The following is a 21,924-nucleotide window of genomic DNA, read 5'->3' as shown; positions in this document are numbered from 1 at the left end:
CTTTAATCGAATACGTATTTAAGAAAGAAAGAAAGAAAATAAAGAAAATACATTTATTCACAACACAAGACAACAATATTATTAGGTACAAAAAAACAACACAAAGGTATGTGTCATTGCGGTTGTGAATTGGACGCTGGCTCAGCATAATGCTAACTAATGTGAAAACACCCCAGCGCTAATTTTCAGCCAGCACCAGCAGCATTTCTACATATTATATGCAAGTGTTGGTAGCCTAGTGGTTTGACTTTTGCCAATGGATTCTCAAGCAAGCGCTGAGCTTTTCAAAATGCATGTGCGAAATAACCATCGAGGTTTACCATGAACTTTACGGTGAAGAAATCGTGAAGAAACGTCCACAAATCTGCACAGCAATTCAACGGTGTGTGTAGTTCCCAATTCGCACTTGGCCCGCGCGAGAGCTATACTTCGGGTGTTGCAAGCGTTCCTAGGCGGTGGTATTGCTTAACGTCAGGCGGGCCGCATGCCTGTTTTCCACCGACGTGGTATATAAAAAAAACCGTCTCATTACGAGAGGAGGCCTGTACCCAGCAGTGGGACGTTTAAAGGCTGATATAATGATGATGATTTCTGCATATTATGTGCAATAAACGAAAACTCTAAAAGTAAAATTCTCTATATTGTATTCCGATCCAATTTATGACAATCGTAAATAAAAAAAACGGCCGTTAACCCGATCATAGACATTTAGCGATGTGAAAACCTAGAACCTATTGCAAAATAATTAATCTGTTCAGTAAATCGATCATTTATTCTTTGAATAAACTCTTCATGTGCGGAATTACATTTGAAATTTACCACGAGCTTTGCGGTGAAGGAAAACATCGTGAGGAAACCTTTACAAACCTGCGAAGCAATTCAATGGTGCGTGTGAAGTTCCCAATCCGCACTGGGCCCGCGTGGGAACTACGGCCCAAGCCCTCTTGTTCTGAGAGGAGGCCTGTGCCCAGCAGTGGGACGTATATAGGCTGGAATAATGGATGATGATTCTTTGAATAGATCAACGTATTTTTGTCTATTTTATTATTTACAATACTTGATTTAATTCGAAAGACTGTTTATTCAATTATAAAAGCAGTAACTAATTTTTATTTTTAAGGAAAGTACCTAAATAAAAATCGCTTATTCATCCGCGCATTAAACGATTTTTAAAATGTCAAATTATCCACCATCTCTACGCTAGTCTATGCTACTACACATTATACACATGTTTCAATCAAGAAAATAATAACGTCAGATTTTGATGAAGATTTTTCATAATGAAAAATAAATATTTAAATCAAGTGAACTTTGGTGAAAAAAGTGATTAGACGTCTAGTTAAAAGACACGAATTATAGATAAATGTGTTATTGATTCGATCCAGTGAGTGTTTATACAAGCACTTTGATGAAATCGGTTTGTTTACACTTTTAATAAATTGAATACGCATAACGTATAGCAATTTATTTCCCCTACTCGTAAAAACATAACCCTCCTTCCAGCAGTCGGGTAAAAAGAGGGTAAATTCGGTTTCCCTGGAAAACTCCCCAGAGATAAGCAACCAACGAATCAAAATATCCCTTCAAATCTATTAATTTTCCAATCATACCGCGACTTTTTCAATATTACGTCTAAAGGTTATCCAAAGAGCGCCCGCTGGGATTTGCCCTTATAAAAATATCCTATAGTGAACCCATGGGTTCAAGCCAGTCTAAATAAAGTTTGCGGGATTAAGATTCCTATATTTTCTTTCGGCAAACATGATTCTTCGAGGTTATGTTTCGTATTAGAATTAGAAATCCCAATGTTAGTTCAAGAAGAGATCAAATTATATTTGTTCGACAATGATGTTTGAAAACGTTGGATTGCGATACACAATAGCAATTTTACGGGTTGGTTTGGTACGATTAGATTGGATTATAAATAATGGAATGGCTCGGGTTAGACAAAACTGATTGATGTGTATTTCCATGATATTGTTTAGTTATTGTTAGCCTGTTCTTCATTGCATCACATGGCTTCTCATATTTAATTTATGTTTTTATTTAATTGTTAGTTTTATTACTCTTTAGCTACTAAGCCATGACTTTGTTCTGAAGAATAAAGATTATATCTATCTATCTCTAGTTAGCAAACTTTAGTAGATATTAATGTAAAAGGACCAATTTTAGATAAAGGATAAGATAAAAAGTAATCTTATATCTTTAGACGAGCAATTCTTGTACCTATCTAAAATATGTTTATTTCTGAGGTTTACTTATTTCGAGGATCTCGGAAACGGCTTTAAAGATTTCGATGAAATTTCTAAGTAGGGGTTTTCGGTATTGAACAACCCTCTTGGTCCTATATTTTTTTTCTAAAATAAGTCTTTTGTTAAAAATTTCATATTTTATACAAAATTTTTGCAGACTGTACTTTTTGTTGACTGTACATATCCGTACTGCCAAATTTAAAGTCGGTACTATTAACTGTTGAGGAGTTCCCTCCTGCGTAGACGACCCTGGCAGGACCACCAGGATGTCACTACCAGATTATTGTACTGTCACCAAATTACATAAGTATGCCAAATTTCAAATCAATCGGACCACTGGAAGTGGGTTAAATTTTTATTCCAAGATTTGAACCAAACAAACAAATTAACAAATAAACCAACAGGGCAAGCTAAATAAAAGCTTGTAGAAATGACATGTTTTGAAACACCTAAACCTGACCTAAAGATGAAGAGAGTATCTAAGAATGAAGCAAAAAGAAAACTTTTGAAACTATTCCATGAGTTACGATGACACTGAAGCAATTTTAGATACGATCTCTTAATCACTTTGTTACCTTCCTATATTTATGTGATCGGACTACCTTATTTCACAATAATGTAGCCAGATCACATAAATATATTCCTTTGTTTTAAGTAAGTTTTGTATCCCAATGGGGAATGTCTGAAAAATTTCCAAACGCTTCAAACTTTTTATATCAATAGGAATAACCTTTCTAATTAACAGAAAAAAAAACGGATTTTTAGGTAACATCAATTAATTTTAAAAAATGATAGATTTTTCTTTACCGCCAAATTATGACAGTCCGGTCGGTTACGTGTTGTTCCATAGTCAAGAATAAAAAACATTAAAAAAGGATATATGTGTATTTGACTCGATCGTTTTGACAGGTGACACTCTTTACCGGCTCGGATAATATCGACATGGAAATACCGACCCTGTTTTTCATCTACACACCCATAGAAGGTCATGTAAGTTTCTATGGGCGTGTACATGAGAGAAACTCTTTCATTTATTTAAATTAATTGATGATACTTAAAAATCTGATATTTTATTCTGTTAATTAGAAAGAATATTCCTATCGATAAATAAAATTACAAGCGTTTCTAAAATATTCATACATTCCCCATTAAGCCTGTTATTACCAAAATTCCCGGCAAAATTGCGGGGACCCCTGATAATGTTCATGCCAAAGCACTGTTTTTTTATTTTTTATTTATCTATTTTGCCTCCAGAATATCAGTGATCTTCCAAGTACGGTCAGCGAAAGCTGTCAAGATCTCGGACATGTATCTGCTCCGGCGCATTGGCATCATAGTCGGCGTGGCGTGCGTTTTGCTGGCCATCCGGACTTTGGTGGCGCCACCTGCTGTCATTGTTGGAAGGACCAAGGATGACCTGAAGGCGTACCTGTGTAATACGGATTGGTGGGACCATTCTTTTACTACATGTGAGTCAAAGTCATAATATCTTTATTCAATTTAGGCTATAGTAACAAGCACCTATGAATGTCAATAAAAATTTACCACCGGTTCGGAAAACCTCTATTGAGAAGATGCCGGCAAAAGTATTTAACACATTAGGTACTCAACTATATTTTAACACAGTAAATAGATTCGCTATTTGGAGTAAGGGATCGTCAATGCGAATGCATCAATCCCTGTCCATGATATAATCATTAATTTAATAATTCGCCTTATCTGCTTCATCGGTAATATTTGTTTCTTTTATATTGTTGAGTATTGTTTCTTTTGAAAGAAAGAAAGAACATGAGACATTTAAGACGGTAACTAAAGGACCACACTCAGCATAACCTTACCCATACCCCTTTCTTTATTAAACTTTGCAACCTCTAGCCTAGCTAGATAATGTTTCTATTGCCAACAGTGGAAGTTATATTTCTGATGTGGGGCATTCGACTCTGCATCATGGTCCGGAAGGCACCTTCGGAGTTCAACGAGAGCAGATTCATCTCTATGGCCATCTACAACGAGTTCCTGCTCTCCGTGTTCCTCAACATATCCATGTAAGTACTTATTATTAAATGTAGCGTCCTGCTGACTTATTTTTAACGGTTATCTACGTCCTTGTCCAAGGAGTCATGTATCATCATCATCATCATCATCTCCTCAGCTGTAGGACGTCCACTGTTGGACGTATAGGCCTCCCCATAGGTTGCTTCGGTTGGAAGCGGCTTGCATCCACCGTATACCCGTGGCTTTAACTAGGTCATCTGCTGCGCTACGCTTACCGGTCTATTAAAAAGGAAGGAAGTAGAAGGAGAAAGGAGGCGGAAGGAGTCTTTGTATGATTCATACCAAAGATTTAGAAATTGAGATATGCCTTTACGTACTTTGACTGCACCGAAATGTGTCGACATCGAAATGAGTGAGCTCACTCATTTGGAATCATGGCAGAGAAAGTAGTGTCGCCGATCACCGTAAGACAGAAAGAGATGGCACGACTTTCTCAGTACCGCACCGTAGCTTCTAATGTTTTAATACTTTTTCGCTGCGAAGGCATAATATCTAAATTTTTGAATTTCACAAAGTACTTTGGAATAAGCTTATGAGTTTTTTGGTACCTAGCTCACAGTTTCAACAGCATGAACGTGTAGTAAAAATTCTCATCTAACATTAAAGGCGAACGTGGAGTAATTGTAAAAATAATGGTGTGGGACCATTGCAGTTGGTTTAATTTCGCCATGTCCTTATGTCCCTTCGTCCGCAGATTAGTTTATATATTGCTAGTACTAAAAACCGGCCAAGAGCGTGTCGGACACGCCCGAAATAGGGTTCCGTAGCCATTGAGAAAAAAATAAGTAATATTTTTCTAAGGATTTCTTATTTTATACGGAATCATCCAGTTTAGGTATATTTTATACCTTAGGCTGCTATTTACTCTTAAACTACTAATAATTGTCAAGAAAACTTAACCGTTATAGTTTTCCTTGAAAGTTTGAACCATTCTGAATTTTTCAAAATTTTCCACCCACCGATTTAGATTTTAGAAGGGGGGGGACGCTCGATTTTATTGAAAATTTGCACTTTAAAGTTGAATATTTTGCAAACAAATCGCTGAATCGAAAAATCGTCTTAGCAAACCCCTAATCCAACGATAACCCACACTATAGGGTTGGATGAGAAAAAAAAATCACCCCCACTACGTCTATGGGAGGTAACCTAAAAAATTAAAAAAAAAATGATTTTTATTGTACCATTTTGTCGGCATAGTATACATATATATCCTTGCAAAATTACAGGTTTCTGGCATTGATGTCATAGCTTGCGCTTTGCTATAAGCAAATCCGCGGATGGACAGACAGACAGACAGACAGACATGGCGAAACTATAAGGGTTCCGTTTTTCCATTTTGGCTCCGGAACCCTAAAAAGCTAATCACCGCAAGGAAACTAGCTTTTAAGTAAAAAAACCGCATCGAAATCAGTCCACCCGTTTGAGAGCTACAATTCTACAGACAAACAGACGGATAGACGGATAGACAGGCAGACCGACAGGCAGACAACCAGATCGATAGACAGACAAATAGACAAATAGACCGACATACCGACAAACAGACCGACAGACAGATAGACAGTCAGACAGACTTTGGCGTCAAACTTATAACTTAATTATATTAAAAACAAGCGAAACAGCAGAAAAAAGTAAAACTTGCAACATTACAATTTAAATTTGTTATCTAGCGGATGAAATTATTTACCAATCTCGGTCGAGGTCCTAAGGGATCTTATTTAGGAAATTAAATTGGTCCCCCGAGCCTCCCCCCCCCTCCAGAGCTCATGGAATGAGCTTGTCAGACCGCTTGGCTGTTTTCTTGATACTATTAGGGTAATTGAATTGCAACACTTGCACCGATATTAGATTACAGCACTAACGACCTTATACGATAACTATTATAACGCTTAAGGCTGTAGAAAGCATTTTAAGTCATTTCCGTTCACTTCAAGAGATGACGTAATTCATTGATAGAACTAGAAACTAGTTTAGTTCTAATTTCTTAGCTCTCCCGCGACCTTATGATAGCTAAGTTTATGCAAGATATGCGTGTTCATGCAGTTCCTCCACCTCCACACTGTAAGAACACACACAAATCACACAAACCCATCTATCACAACCACCACACCACACTGACGCGTCTCGAATTCAACCAGAGCTCATCTTCAGAGCAACACAACTGAAGATTTTAAATTAAAACGTTTGTTGTGGTTAATCAGTCTACCATCTGGTAGCATGGTGTACGGCTGTGTGTGTTATTCTGAAGATGAGCTCTGGTTGAGTTCGAAACGCGTCAGTGTGGTGTAGTGGTTGTGATAGATGGGTTTGTGTGATTTGTGTGTATTGGTGGAGGAACTGCATGAACACGCATATCTTGCATAAATTTAGCTATCATATAAGGTCGCGGGTGAGCAAAGATTTTTTTTAGTTCATTGACATGGACCTCCGCAAAGCAACGCCTGATTCAATAAATTATTTAAAATCTGTTACGATCATTTAAACCACATTAAGGCTACTGATTACTCATAAGATACAAGCGGGGGAAAAACATTGAAATAATAAAGTAAAAATAATTGTTTTACTTACACATACATACATACATAAAATCACGCCTCTTTCCCAACGGGGTAGGCAGAGACTACATCCTTCCACTTGCTACGCTCCTAGCATACAACTCTCGCTTCCTCTACATTCATCAATCTTTTCATGCATGCACGTCGGTTTAGAGTACTCCTGACCCGACCTTTCTTCAGAACGTCCCCGATTTGATCGTGGTACGTTCGTCTAGGCCTTCCTCTCCCAACGTTCCCATTCACGCTCGTCTTATAGATCTGCTTAGTCAATCTGTTTTCATTCATTCTCTTAACATGCCCAAACCATCCAAGCATCCCTTTCTCAATCCGTGTGACTATACCTTCATTTATACCACAGCGTTCTCTTATTGCACTATTTCTAATTCTGTCACTCAGTTTCACACCTAACATACTTCTTAATGCTCTCATTTCTACCGCATTTATTCTACTCTGATGCCTTTCCTGCCACACCCAACTTTCACTTCCATACATCAGTGTTAGTACCAGCACCCCTCTATGCACAGCCAGACGAGCTCTTTTGGAGATTTTCTGGCTATTCATAAAGTTGTGCAACGCCCCATTCACTACGTTACCAGCCTTTACTCTCCTTTCAATATCACTTTCACACTTTCCATCCCTAGTAAACATAGATCCCAGGTACACATATTCATTCACTTGCTCCAAGTTTTCGTCACCAATCCGGACACACACTTCCGTTACGTTCTCTTCCTTTTCGAATACCATAACTTTCGTCTTTTTTACGTTCACTTTCATTCCCTGTCTCTCCAAAGCATCATTCATAATAGTTACCATCCCTTGCAAATCCTCAGCCGACGATGCAAGTAATACTTGATCATCGGCGTAAAGAAGGCATTTGATATGTAACTCATTCATTCTCAGTCCACGATCACTATCTTTCAGATCTGTCAAACAATTATCCATGAATAGATTGAACAGCCATGGAGACGCTACACATCCCTGTCTAACACCTTTTTGAATGTTAAACTATTCAGTATACGCTCCGTTTATTCTAACACAAGCACTGGAGTCCTCATAGAGAGACTTCAGTGCTCGAATCAGACCACTGCTCACCCCATGTGCAGATAACGCCGACCACAGTTCATTCCTCATCACTTCTCCAAATCTACAAATGCGCAATAGACTTTTTGGTTTGTTGCCAAATATTTTTCAGCTATGCACCGTAAGGAGAAGACCTGATCCGTACATCCCATCCCCTTTCTAAATCCCGCTTGCACATCCCATATTCTTTCATCTGTTTCTGTCATAACTCTTTCAATGATCACCTTAGCATACAGTTTGCCGACAACGCTGAGAAGGCTTATGCCGCGGTAATTTACGCGGTATTTTTTACTTGTACGTACAAAATGTGTTAGTAATCAGTAGCCTTCAGGTAGGCTTGTTTTGTCACTAGTATTCATATCTGACACAAGAAAGCGTGCATCAATACGACTCTTTTTCGAAACCCGGCAGGACGTGTCAGATATTAATACAGGTGGCGGTACAAAACTTGGAAAATATATGCAGCAGTGGACACATTCCAGCTGATGATGCTGATGATAAATAGTATGATTTTTAATCAAACTTGGTAGCTGGGATACAAACTACTAACTACTGTTGTAAAGCACAGTATTAGTAGACTTCTGGTAGAAGCCTACTTAAATTGTGCTAGTTATCCGGAAAATAGAGAGAAATTCGCCACTATAAACATTTTTTATTTTTAAACTTTATGCTTTAAAAAACATGCCAGTAATATCATCGGCCTCAGCACTCCAAATATTTACTTGGTTTTCCTTTGAGTTAATTCGCTTTGAAGACCCCCAAGGAAGGAATAAATATTGCTGAAGAATTTATTATCAGACTTCAAAAAAGTAGATTACGTTTTAATAAAAACTGTATTGACAAATCAGAACTGACGGCTACTTGTGATTTTTTATGACTAAAACGGTGTTTTAATTTTATGTTTGTACCTATCATAAAAGACCCTGGGCCTAAAGTATAGAAAATGTGGTTTCAGTTAAATATTCTGAGATATTATAAATAATATGTTAATATGTTATAAATTTCCAAGTCCTGAATAAAAATCTCTAAGGGTGCTACCTCCGTTTCCGAGCCCCTGATTTTTACTGGCTTTTGTTCAGGACTTTCAAATTTATAATAATATCATATCAAAATCTGAAACTACATTTTCCATACTTTAAGTCCGGGGTCTTTTAGTCCGTGTCGTGCCCGATTTTAAATTAGGATGGACCCATATTATGTTTGTATTGTATTAAATAGAACAAAGGGATTGTATGGGAGTTTCTTTCTCTTCGGAGTTGCAAAACCCCAAAAAACAGGCCAGTATTTATTCTTTGTTTCGTTACAGGTTGTTCCTGCAGTCTCCAGCCAACCCTGACCTCCTCTACATCATCTTCTTCTGCCACACGCAGCTAACTGTTACGCTGCTGCTTTGCTTCATCTTCGGAAGCAAGGTAGGCACGGTAAGAGTAGAAGAAGAATCTTATAACACTGTTATAGCACCCTTATAGAACCAGAAACCATTGGACACGATCAAACGCTCACACGTTACCCGAAGTTCAAACATTCACACTAGTCGGCAGACTCAGTGAAGAGCTTATAACACTGTTGTAGCACCTTTGTAGAACTAAGAGCCTACGCTAGCGCGCGGTTTGCACGGAGCGGGTGATGCCTTTTGAAAAATATTGTGAGTAGCGCTAACTGCCCGCATCGCGTGCGTCGGATTTTAACTGGCTTATCATCCCAGCCTATATACGTCCCACTGCTGGGCACAGGCCTCCTCTCAGAACAAGAGGGATTGGGCTATAGTTCCCACGCGGGCCCAGTGCGGATTGGGAACTTCACACGCACCATTGAATTGCTTCGCAGGTTTGTGCAGGTTTCCTCACGATGTTTTCCTTCACCGCAAAGCTCGTGGTAAATTTCAAATGTAATTCCGCACATGAATTTGGAAAAACTCGGAGGTGCGAGCCGGGGTTTGAACCCACAACCCTCTGATTGAGAGGCGATAGGTCAAACCACTAGGCCACCACGGCTTTTAACTGGCTACTACGAAGTTTGTAACGTACCGTCTCTCTCACTCCCGAATTAAGAGAAGTCTCGTCGTTCCATTCTCCATACAGACGTAGTCCCGGTCTCATTTGAAAACTAGGCAACATAAATAGATGAAATTCGTAAGTATGGACTAGACGTTATTATCTATGCCTGTGGTTTTTCAGATTTTCATATAAAAGAACGTGGATTTATTCAATATTACAAATTCATGAATTCCTATCCTACAATATTGTGTACAATAAATACTATCTAATATCCAAGACTAAACTATTTATAAACTAAACTATGTTACAAAATAAAAACGTCTTTCTCGATTATTCCATAATCCAAATTTTCTGCCTCAGGCATTGACCCCAAGACACTGGCAGCATTACCTCTATGAACTGTTATTCCTAATCTTTGCGAGAGGTAAGTGCCAGCGCTGGGGTCACTTGAGGCCAAAACCAGACGAGTAGATAGGTCGTAGCTTGATAAATTTTTTTGTGTTTTCTTTTGTCATGTCATATAAATGTGTAATATCAGAATTACAGGAGCTCTAAAGTTGACAAAAAAAAGATGTCAGCTTTGCACGAGAATCACAGACTAATAAAGCATTTTTACAAAAATGGAAAAACCACAGGCATAGAAAATATAATGAATATCTTGATTGTAAAATATCATTGATTTCTGTGCTATACTTTTCGTATAATATGAGGACAACGAAACCCAAAATTCAACCGCCCGAATCTTGAAAAGCCGAGCTATCTCGATATAAATTACGGAGGTCGTTGCGGAAGGCATAGGGGGGACGGCTGCGAGCGCTTATGTCACGAGCGATAAAGACAACAATATCCCAAACGAATACCTAACGCGGCCGCGCGGCCGGCAGGGAAACTTCTCTTAAATAATATTAGCGTAAGTGGGACGGCAAGACAAGAAGTTTGAATTTTTCAGTTCATAGTATAGGACCTGCACCTGCAAGCGTGGGCCCGCGAAGTGCTCCCACGCCAACTAGCGTAGACCCTTAAGAGCGTTTATACCTGCGGCAACGTTGCTTTTTACCCGACTGCCCGAAGGAGGATTATTCGTTAGTTTCTCTCGATTATTCCATAAAAATTGAATGAAAATTAAAAATGTGGTTCTTAATATATATAAGTTAATGTGTCTACTTTAATAATATTAATCGTGATAGACTTTTATATTCTTTAATAACGAACAAATGTTTTTAAAGAAAATAAAAGTCTATCACGCATGCTTATTGGAGTAGACACATTAACTTACCTATATATTAAGAACAGTTCCATCAGACCACATTTTTAATTTTCATTAAATTTTTATGGAATAATCGAGAAAAACTAACAAAAATGCAACGTTGCCAGCTCAGCAGGTATAAACGCTCTTAAGGTCATATACTCGTAGAGCTGCTCTTGCTATTTTTTCGCTTTTACGAGTATTATTGGTATATTTAGTTGCTGCAATTTTTTTTTTACTTTATAAATAAATTTATTCATTTCTAGATTGCTAGTTGTAAGACTACTGTATGAACATCAAGTTACTCAAGTACACTATTTACTTTTGTACTTTTTTTATTTGCTTATTCTCTGAGACCGAGCACCTCATCTACGTTTGTTACACATACATGCACATTCAGACCTTCTCTTGCACACAAAATAATATAATATATCACAGAGGCAGTTGGGCCAAACATCCATTACAAACATGACAAATTGATGAGTAACTAACCTAACTTTGATAATGAGATTAATGAGCTAGGTGTTTGTAGAATTGGCTTTATGTTGACATATATTGTATGATGTGCAAGAGGAGGAGGGAGGATTCTATATGCTACTTATAAGTGTCGCTCAGTGGTGCTCGGTTTTAGCAAAAAAGCAAGGGAAATAAAATGTAGTTCATTGTATAGACCTCCCCAAAGTAACGCATGAATTACTCAATTAATTAGGGGCTGTTTCACCATCCATTGATTAGCGGTAACCGACGGTTAAATGTGATGCCGTCTCCGTCAATTCGGACAAAACAAATAGAGACGGCATCACACCTAACCGCCAGTTAACACTAATCAATGGATGGTGAAACAGCCCCTTAAACTGCTGTTTTTAATTCTAGCAACGAACTACGATATTTTGTCTAGTAAGACCGTTAGACATGGAAGATAGCTACGTCTGTATAATATAAAGGGGCTGTTTCACCACCCATTGATTAATTTTATTTGAGGGATAAATGTGATGCCGTCTCCGTCTATTCGAACAAAACAAACAGAGACGGCATCACATTTATCCAACAAATTTTAATCAATGGATGGTGAAACAGGGGGTTAGTCTTTGGCTCTTGCCAGATAAAGGTTCATGTGTACTGAATCATCCATTTCCAACGTGAAATTTAACAGAAGACTAGTTTTAAATGCTATTGATGTGCCTATAAATTAGTGTATTAATGACAGGAGTTTAAAGACACATCTAGTCCGATCCACCGCGCATTGCCCTCCAAAACTTGCATCATAGATAAAGGGCGGATGATGGATATAGTGGCGAAAACATATGATGGATAAGACTTTTATTAAACTTCCATTACTTAATATTATTGTATAAAAATGTATAGAATTTTGAGTTATGGTGATAATGTTTCTAATAATGGTGAAATTACTGGCACCTGAGGTATTCCATCTTAGGCCTCTAGGTTGGCAACGCATCTGCAATACGCCTGGTGTTGCAGATGTTTATGGGCGGTGGTGATCTCTTACCATCAGGAGACCCACTTCCTCGTTTGCCATCCAGTCGAATAAAAAAGTGGCACTTTGCGAATAGGTACGCGCCTCTTCCATCTGTAGATGCAAAGAAGTCATTTTCCCTACATAAGTGGATAGTGAACTATAAAAGGAATGCACTGAAAATAAAATATGTAATGTAGAAAAAAATATACGATTATTTACTACAACAATAAACTACCTATTTTTCAATTCTCTGTCTATAACAGCCCTTATAGCGCCCGTCTTCGGACATAGGCCTCCTCTCTACTTTTCCAGTTTTGCTTATCCATTACCACTTGCATCCAGTTTACGCGGTTTTCAATTATGTTCTCTTGTTTAAACCAATAGGGATGTTGGATGACACCACCAATAAATTGACTTCCTTTTTATGAGCTGTCAAAACACAATTCTCCCATAGATTTTGCAATGGAAATAGCAACTTATGACGTCACTTGCACACTCAATCAACTAACTATTTATTTGTTTTAAAGCGACAAAAAATCTAATTTTGCAGTTAATCGAAAATTAATCTGGTGTTCAGGGCTAAAATAAAACTTTTTTTTTTTACTGGAATCGTGTCTTCGAATTATTTTTTAATGGTGTCAACATCCCTATTGTAGTCATATCCATGTTAAATATATCGTTCGACCATGATTTTGACGTAAATTCACACACATTCGTCATCCGCCCACTGATCATAGAAATTAGGTAAAACCATCACCAGGCTATCCAATAGGGACTAGCCACGTCGGCACACTGAGATGTTATAACCCCCACAACAGTATTATCTTAACTAAGGTGTTATGAAATCTATATCGATTATTAATTTCTCGATGCTATTTTCGAACAGCGGGTGACTCGAGTAGCATGACAAATCCGAACATTTCCGAGAAAATACGATTGAAAGGGTTTATTCACTACATAGGTGGTCAATTTTGAAGGCGGCCATATCTCGCTTAGCTGGGCAAAGTTGGGGAAGAAACGCACAGATTGGCGCGGACGTGTATTGGAGAGTCGCAAGTATTGCGATGAAGCCTGGCTCAAGCCACTTGCTGACAAGATACAGAAACGACACCAAGGCGGTTCTGCACCAACATCTGCAGACTTCTCTTGTCAGGCCTGTGGACGAACATGTCGCCACCAAGCCACCAAAGACGTTGTGCACAGGCAACACGCCAAAATTCTTCTGGAACAGACTCGTAGGCCTGATGAGTTCACTACATAAATCTGTGTCTATGTTAAACCAGTTACGTATATTCTAAATCATTATCAACAGTCAAGAGAAAACAATTAAAATCTAAGTAAACAAAAGTTCTAATATCTGAAAATAAGACAAATACAGGATATTAGAACCGTCTTTTCTCTTAACATTTTTATAAAATTCTAAGAAGCAATGCGTTTAATATTGTATTATATAATCATCAGCAATAAAATAGCTATCAGCTTTCAGAAAGAAGTTAGCTTCAATGTAAATATTTTACCACAAGGCAATGCTGTTTACATTATCTAATTCCAGAATTCATGAAAAAGAGAGGGATAGTGGATCAAGTCAATAAGGGCTATGGAAGTTTTTTCTTTTCGTATACCTACTTAACTTAGTTACTGAATACAAAGAGTTTCCTCAGGAAACTTGTTTCGGACCTTTAACGGGCTTAAGAAGTATTCGAACAGAAGTCTGGAGTACTTTTTAAAGGCAAATTTTTAGCAAACCTAACCAATGTACTGATATCGTGTCATTAAATTAGATAGATAGATGGATTTATTTCTTAAAGAAAATAACACATTAGGTACATTGCAGACGTATCAAAAATAAGGGATTCACAACAAGTTCATCAAGAATAATAAAATTACAATAAAAACATGATCCTGTAATATTAGGAAAATGGAACGTGGTGGTCTATAAGACGCCAGTGTTGTATGTGTCCGTAAAATACCTCTATAACCAGTAAACCTTATAGATTAAGTCGCTGACACAAACAATATGCGTTTATGTATTGTGCCATGGCTGGTACATGATTTATCTCACGCGCGATCGATCCAGATAAGCCACGACACCATCTCGTACTATAGAGATGTTCTAGTATGTAAGCTAGCATTATAATGTATTGTAGCACACTTTGAGTTCAGTTGGAGATCAGTAAAGAAGTTCAAGTAATCCCGACCAAGGTGCTTTTACTCAACCACTCAACTTCCCCTAAATGTAGCAGTAAACTATTATGTTACAGGTAAACACTAAAAGTGGCCAGTTGCCATTTATTTTATTTATTTATTTATTATCTATCTACTGCAATAATCGTGGTGGACAAAAATGTTTCCAAATTTTTGTCGACGTTTAAAATGTAAAGCGTCAAAAAGCGTTAACTCGCACTGTCAACTCTTGTACAGTCAGCATCGAAAGTAGCGGATCACTTTTTTACTCTGTCGCATTGACACATTGGCTGTAAAACGACAAAGTACGAAAGCGTCCAGCTAATTTTGATGCTGACTAATGACTGTACCTTCCTGTATAACGTTTTAAACTTTGGTGATTTTCACTCATACTCGCCGTTTCGACCACATTTTATTCTCTAGGGATTCAAGGTTTTTTATTTTATTTACGTTGGAAACCCCTAAACAGCCGATAATGGAGGATTTTTAGGGCGTGGAAATAACCACAAAATGACAACTGTGCAAAAATATTAAAAAAAACCACGATTTAATTTCGTGAAACAATTAATTAGTACGAATAGAATCTAATAAATTATATTATCAAGGATTCATTCATTTTATTATGCATAGTCCAATTAGTTTTAAAATAGTTTTCAATTTTGAAACTGTTGGCTAAATAAAGCAAGCATTTAAAGCGTCACTTCATAAACAACAAAAGAGAAGAAAAACCGCGCAACCAATTTTTTTTGCTATTTGAATTTTGAACAGATGGCCTGTCCGTTAGTCGAGCATCCGTTTTTAAAAAGTAATATTGTATATTTGAAAAAAGCGTTGTTTTTTTTCCTCGCATTCAAAGTGAAAAGTAGAGTGCCCTACACCCGACCCGACCCGAGCAGAGCGAGGGTGGCTATAGCTCGAGTAGCATTATGGTTGTTTAGTCCCGCGTAAACCACGTTACGGTAGTACTATTAGTTATTCTGTGGTTAAGCGCTCATCTCGGGTGGCTAAACATCTCGTGTTATTATGGCTTGTTTTAGTCCCTCGTTGAACAATCCACTATTATAATTAACTATGTAAACTAAACTGAAATAAAACTAAAGACGCCTGGGCACCGGCATTACAGCAGATCTACTACGAAACTTGAAACTCGAAGTTCATATCGTGCGGTCCCTCTGACACTTATACTATTTAATACGAGAGCGAGAGGGACGGTACGATACGAACTTCGAGTTTCGAGTTTCGTAGCAGCCCAGCAGGCGCGTGCAGTTGCACGTACCGTTGCAACAATGGAGTTATAGCCTACACGGTGGCTTTTTTACGTATACGGAGTGAAAAACGGGAGCGCAATGCGATAATCGGACCTAATCTGTCTGTTTGTTAAAAGGATTTTTAGCACCTAAAACGCTGCACTACATTTAACACTCTAACCCTCTGTTTCACCATCAATTGATTAAATCAATCTGACGGATAAATGCGATGACATCTCTGTTTGTTTTGTTTAAATAGACGGAGACAGCATCACATTTATCCGTCTAATAAAAAGCCCCTCAATGTGAAAATTAAAAATTAGAACCTTAAATCAAATTATAGGACCTTTGAACTTCTATAATTCGAAAATTGGGTGCAGTTTGGTAAACCGCAAAGGGCAAGCGGGACACGATCCGCCTAAACGCTTACGTGTGGTTACAGAGGAATTCTATTCGCTCCATGGATCAGAATTTAGGACGAATTCAAGGATGAATTCAATTCTACACAGGGACATTCTGGTGATAAAACATGTGTATGATGGCTAACCGATGGGACATATTGCTTATGCTCGCATAAAATGTTGGGACAGCATAGGCCGACCAAAGGCACACATACGAACGACACCTCCACGACACTAAGCAGCAGTACTCTTCACACACTGCTTTGCAAGGAAGTGAAAGAGGAGCTACGCTGTCCTCGTTGTGGCAATTGTAACAACACCAATTCCTAGTATGTCACTGCTTTGTTACCTCCGAGTAGGGTTACCATTTTTCCGGAGATCTCAGGATTTTGAGACTCGTCTCAGGATTTCGGCCGGATTTTGGAAATCTCGAGAAATCTCAGAGTTTTTAGAATTCTCAATAAAATAGAGGATTTTTTACATCTTTTTATTATAAAGTAACAAAATGAAAAAATAATCTTCCTTATACATAATAATGATTAAAAAATCAACTCTGGTCATGTTAATTCTACAAATAGAATCAATCGAGATCACAATAATATCAATCCTTTTAATTGTAAATTGCGTTTTGAAAAAATCTGGTATTGCAACAAATTCTTAGGACTTTTTCACAGGAATCAGGCTTTTTCTCCGGACTTTTGAATTTTTCATCTGGTGACCCTACCTCCGTGTGAGCGCAGCACGGAGAAATGCTTGCTCCACCAATGTGAACGCACTCACTCTTGAAACAATCTTTCGAAAAGATCGAAACTAGTCGAACTGTTCTTGACTTCGCGGCTTGATCCGTTTAACTATGTAAATTTATACAATTAAAAATCTAAATCATTTAAAAAAAAAACTTTGTAATTACTAAATATGATACCGTCTCCGTCTATTCAAACCAAACAAACAGAGGCGGCATCACATTTATCCGTCAGATAAATTTAATCAGTAGATGGTGAAACAGGGAGTTCAAATTCAGCACAGAGCGGTCCTATTTAATCTATGTAAATAAATAATATATGTATATTTGACAGCTAAATGATAATAGTGCATTAGTGACTATTGAATAAATAACAATTTGCATGCCATTATCGGTTAAACATGTGAAACAAACAATTATAATTGTTATAATAACCACCTACAGTGTACTTACCATGTTTAAGCAAATATATATTCTTTCTTTCTTTCTTTGTTTCTTTCTATGTATTTGTGATATTTACTATTTGTAAATTTAATAAAAAGTTCCTTTGGCATTAAATTCTGTTGAGCCAAATTTGCCGAATTGTGGTTTGGAACAAACGCGGTCTAGGGAATGCGATCAAAATTTACGTAGTAATTTTTCATTTCCACAAAATATTCAGAACAAAGTTACTTACATTTTATGTAGTTTTAATATTATCAGCGTCTTAAAATAAGCACCATGTTTTTCCATCTCACTTCACCGTATAATCGCGTCCCCTAATGTTGACGGACGCTGGCCCAACATGCGATTTAGAGCGGGCATAAGATATAAATATAATATTTGTTTTTTACTTAAACTTTACATCAACTAATAGGATTTGATCACGCACCCCTCGAATAGAGGTGAGACGTACTAGGCAAATCGCGGACTGAGTCTTGCGAGTACGCGTCCACAAAAATACTAGATCCAAAGACTAGGTCCACGAGTATCTACGAGTACTTAACTCAATTGACTCATTGCGTAAACAAAATGATTCCCGTAAATACGCTCCCGTGATTGCGTATACATCGTACTAGTTTAAGTAGTTTTACGAATATTATCGAACAAAATCGAATCGAATTCCACGTCACAGTTCAGTCTTCACGCTTCATATTTTTTTAATTTTAACTTATATTAATTACCGACTAAAAACTTCCCTTCATACTTCATACAGGCTTAGGACTGTCAGCAATTTTTATAAATTTTTCAATTAAAAAGTGTACATAACAGCTTTTTTTCAATTTGGCGGAACGTTGTCAGCCGCCGTACTCCTAAATACTCGTACGCTAAAAGAATCGCGGGCGGGAACGCGTACTCACGCGTCCAAGCCAAAACCTATTCCAAAAACCTATTCCAGTAAATACGTCTCACCTCTACCCTCGAATAATTATAAATTCCCACATCTTGAAACTACGCGCGATTAGCGACGCAGCGAGCGTTTTCTTTGTACATTGCGCGGTTGGTGCGGTTGCTGCACAGTGATTACCTAACGGTTCACGCAATGAACTAAGCTAAATGAATCATGCCGAATCAACCAGATTTATAAGAGAAGCTAGACGAGACAGAACTTAACTTTGATTGGTCGTAATCGTATGACAAAGCATCTACTTCGATTCTGCTGGGTTTCGCTACTGTTAAACGCAATCGGCAGTATGAACATTTTTCCTGTCCATTGCGCAGCCTAGATGTTCACAGTAAAGTCGCTTCTTAGAAGCACACGCAATGAAAGAAAACGTTCGCCATGTAACAACAACTTTTATACTCTAGGAAACAGATCTTCTCTTTGTACTTATAAATAACGTTTGTTCTAGGCCTACATGGTTTACAAAGGCCATGGCAAAGATGAGCGCGAGAAGACAGGCAAGTTTCGGTCCAGGCCTGCCGAGTCAACCTACACGATGACCACCAATAGAACCACCAGGTTCTGCGACAACATGACTGAGAGAGAACTCGAGGTTTGTTCCGTGGTATTAAACAACACCACCTATCTTTTAGTACCTTGTTTAGCGGAGACACCACAATATATCCACGCAGATGATTAGCAAAGCGTAGAAAATATTGTCTGTATTCATGACTTGCCTGACCAAAGTGGCAGAAAAATTGAAAAAACAAATAGTTATTTGTATCACAAGGAAGTAAAATGATGCATTTACGGCGAGGGTTTTACATTGAATCAAAAATGTAGCGAAGGATTCTACAATAAAATAATTTTACTCCCGAGTGAATCATACAACTTTTCACACCGAGTATGTCGAAAATTTAAATAAAACAATTCTAAATATAATTAAAAAGCAACCAGCATAGAAAACGGCGTCGTTTTATAATTATCAATTCAAAAAATTACTTAATAAAAAACACTTAGAAAAAGCCTTGAACAGAAAAGTTGCACTTTGATCCCTCTCGTCAGGGAGGCAAAGTTACTTTTCTGAATGAAAGGTGTGAAAAATAACATAAAGGCCTGTTACAAGTGTTCTATGTTTAAAGTCAAAAGTTTCCCAATTCAATTTAGGCTACAGCAAGCACTTAGAAACAATCTACCACCGTTTCGGAAGAAAAACTCTGTTGAAGACAAACCACATCGATTTAGAATAGCGTTATTTTAGATTAGCGTTATATCTAGGGTATTCTAAATCGATGACAAACCAGTAAGATAGGTACTTGCTCAACGAAGTGTATTTTTCAAAATAACTTTTTAATATTGGCTGTACCAGTTCTAGATTACAGTTAGTTTATCGATAAGCAACAACAACTTAGAGGAATAACCAATGTTTTTAGTACGAAACTATTCTTCTCGTGACCAGATTATTTCATTATGAATGAAGTAATATTTTTTCTCTTAATAGGAGGAGTTCAGAAAAATTTGCAATCAGCTCGAAAAACTGCGCGAGCGTTGCGGCACCGGCGTCATATCCAGACGCATTACAGCCATGCAGGATGCCTCAGCGTTACACGAACGGAAACCAACCACTTCCGACCACTCAGCACCTCTCAAACTGAACACAGTATTCAGCGCAGTGGCCGACCGGCTCATGTGCACCGTCACACCAGCAGAAGAATCCAGTAGCAGCGGGAGAGACTTACCCTTTGAAGCCCCTCCAGCATACAAAAACAAAACCTTCAGCCCACTTAAAGCCGTAGAAGATAGCCAAACAGAACAGAGTCAAACTGACATCACAATGACCACAGACTCCCCTAAAAGAAAAACAGAGTTGAATGAGGAAGCAAAAGAAGACAAGCAAAATGGTGTATTCAAAATTTCTGGTGAAGCAAACTGTAGTGATATCAGGCCACCCGACGTGGCCAGTAAAAATGGATTTAGTGGTAAAAGTGAGAAGAGTGAATTAAAATCTAGCCCCAGTAGTACGGAAACTATTAAAGGTGTTAGGTCCGGCCATGCAAGGACTCACGCAATCGTCATCAACTTGGATGACAAAAGCCGGTTTACAGAAGAAGTAACTGTATAATCTTCCATATTTTATAAATACGAACTCTGCTAGCATCAGAGAGGGTAAGTCGTGTTAATAATTTCAAAGACTGTACTTACTTTTGATAGTTTTAATCCAGATAGATTGTCCAAAGATAGATTAGTATTTTAAATGCTAGTCTTTATTGTGATTGTGTGATGCTTTGGACCCATTGATGACGCTTTGATTTTTTGAACATGGGTGTTGTTGATTTGGTTGGAATCAGTGATAATATTAAGCTGTAAATATTTAGTCTTAATTTGACGTTCAGGAACGAAAGTCTATGCGTAGCCATCACTATAAAAACTATTGCGGACGCTGTTACTGAATGTCTAGACACGCAAACAGTTTCTATAACAACAGTTAAGTATGCTATGAACATGAATGCTATGCATGACCCTTAACCCGATCGTCTTTGTTTTAGGCTCAAGTTGTAGCTGACTAAATTTTTCAGATTTTCCAAATTTTTTTTTCTCAAATTTTTGATATCATTCGTCGTTTCCAAAATATCGAGCGCCAAAATCAAAAATTCGGAAAACATTGATTTTTTTCACTTTTTCGTAAACGTACTTTTTTCGTTTTTGACTTTCTTGAATAATTATTTTTGCACCTTATAGCTCTCGTTGAGCTTTTTTAAATTATCATATCTTTATATCTTTCCGAGATCGCACTCATCAGATCAGGGGATGGCACTTTTTTGTGAAATCGGAGCCTTCACTGGAGCCTCACTGGAGCAAACGAAAAGACATTTCCAATGTCAAATCCGGTTAGCTTTGCACAATCAACGTTAGTACTTGTCAATATTGACGTCGGTTGACCGTAGTAACTTATCGTATTGTAAAGTAACTGTCATAAAGAGATTTCGTGTTTCTATAGCGATAGCTATGAACGGACGATATGGTAGACAGTACTGAGCTATCAGGATAAGACTAAATAATTCTTAATAGTTGATTCTAGTTTTTAATGGTGCAACTTCTAATCCTAACTAAAATTAAAGTTCTGGTTATCTCTAACTAATTAGTATAAGAAACTTTTAACCCTCTCAAATTGCCGACATTACATGATGGGGTCCAATTCCAGAAACGGTAGAGACATCTCAAATAATTTAATAGTTTCAAAGCATATCAAATTGAAATAAATTTAATCCACAGTTTAAAATTCGTTTCAACTCTTAATTACTAAGTAAATATAAAGTTTAATGTAAAT

At 37.6% G+C, this 21,924-nt stretch overlaps 1 protein-coding gene across 2 annotated transcripts in view; it reads left to right on the top strand.

Moving 5' to 3' along the window:
• The window catches only part of LOC141437961 (uncharacterized), a 153,994-nt gene extending 132,812 nt beyond the window's left edge, over nt 1-21,182 (top strand). The window contains exons 8-12 of one of the 2 annotated variants that reach the window (XM_074101569.1): nt 3,507-3,721; nt 4,159-4,297; nt 9,246-9,351; nt 19,066-19,209; nt 20,098-21,182. In XM_074101569.1, coding sequence (XP_073957670.1) covers nt 3,507-3,721; nt 4,159-4,297; nt 9,246-9,351; nt 19,066-19,209; nt 20,098-20,718 — 1,225 coding nt within the window. In that variant the 3' untranslated portion in view covers nt 20,719-21,182. Of the gene's footprint in view, nt 1-3,506; nt 3,722-4,158; nt 4,298-9,245; nt 9,361-19,065; nt 19,210-20,097 lie in introns of both variants that reach the window. The other variant, XM_074101568.1, reaches the window with a different exon arrangement.
• Nucleotides 21,183-21,924: the final 742 nt, after the last annotated feature.

Source organism: Choristoneura fumiferana, chromosome 18, assembly GCF_025370935.1.
Source record: "Choristoneura fumiferana chromosome 18, NRCan_CFum_1, whole genome shotgun sequence".
NCBI lineage: Eukaryota > Metazoa > Arthropoda > Insecta > Lepidoptera > Tortricidae > Choristoneura > Choristoneura fumiferana.
This window is presented reverse-complemented; position numbering and strand designations above follow the sequence as displayed.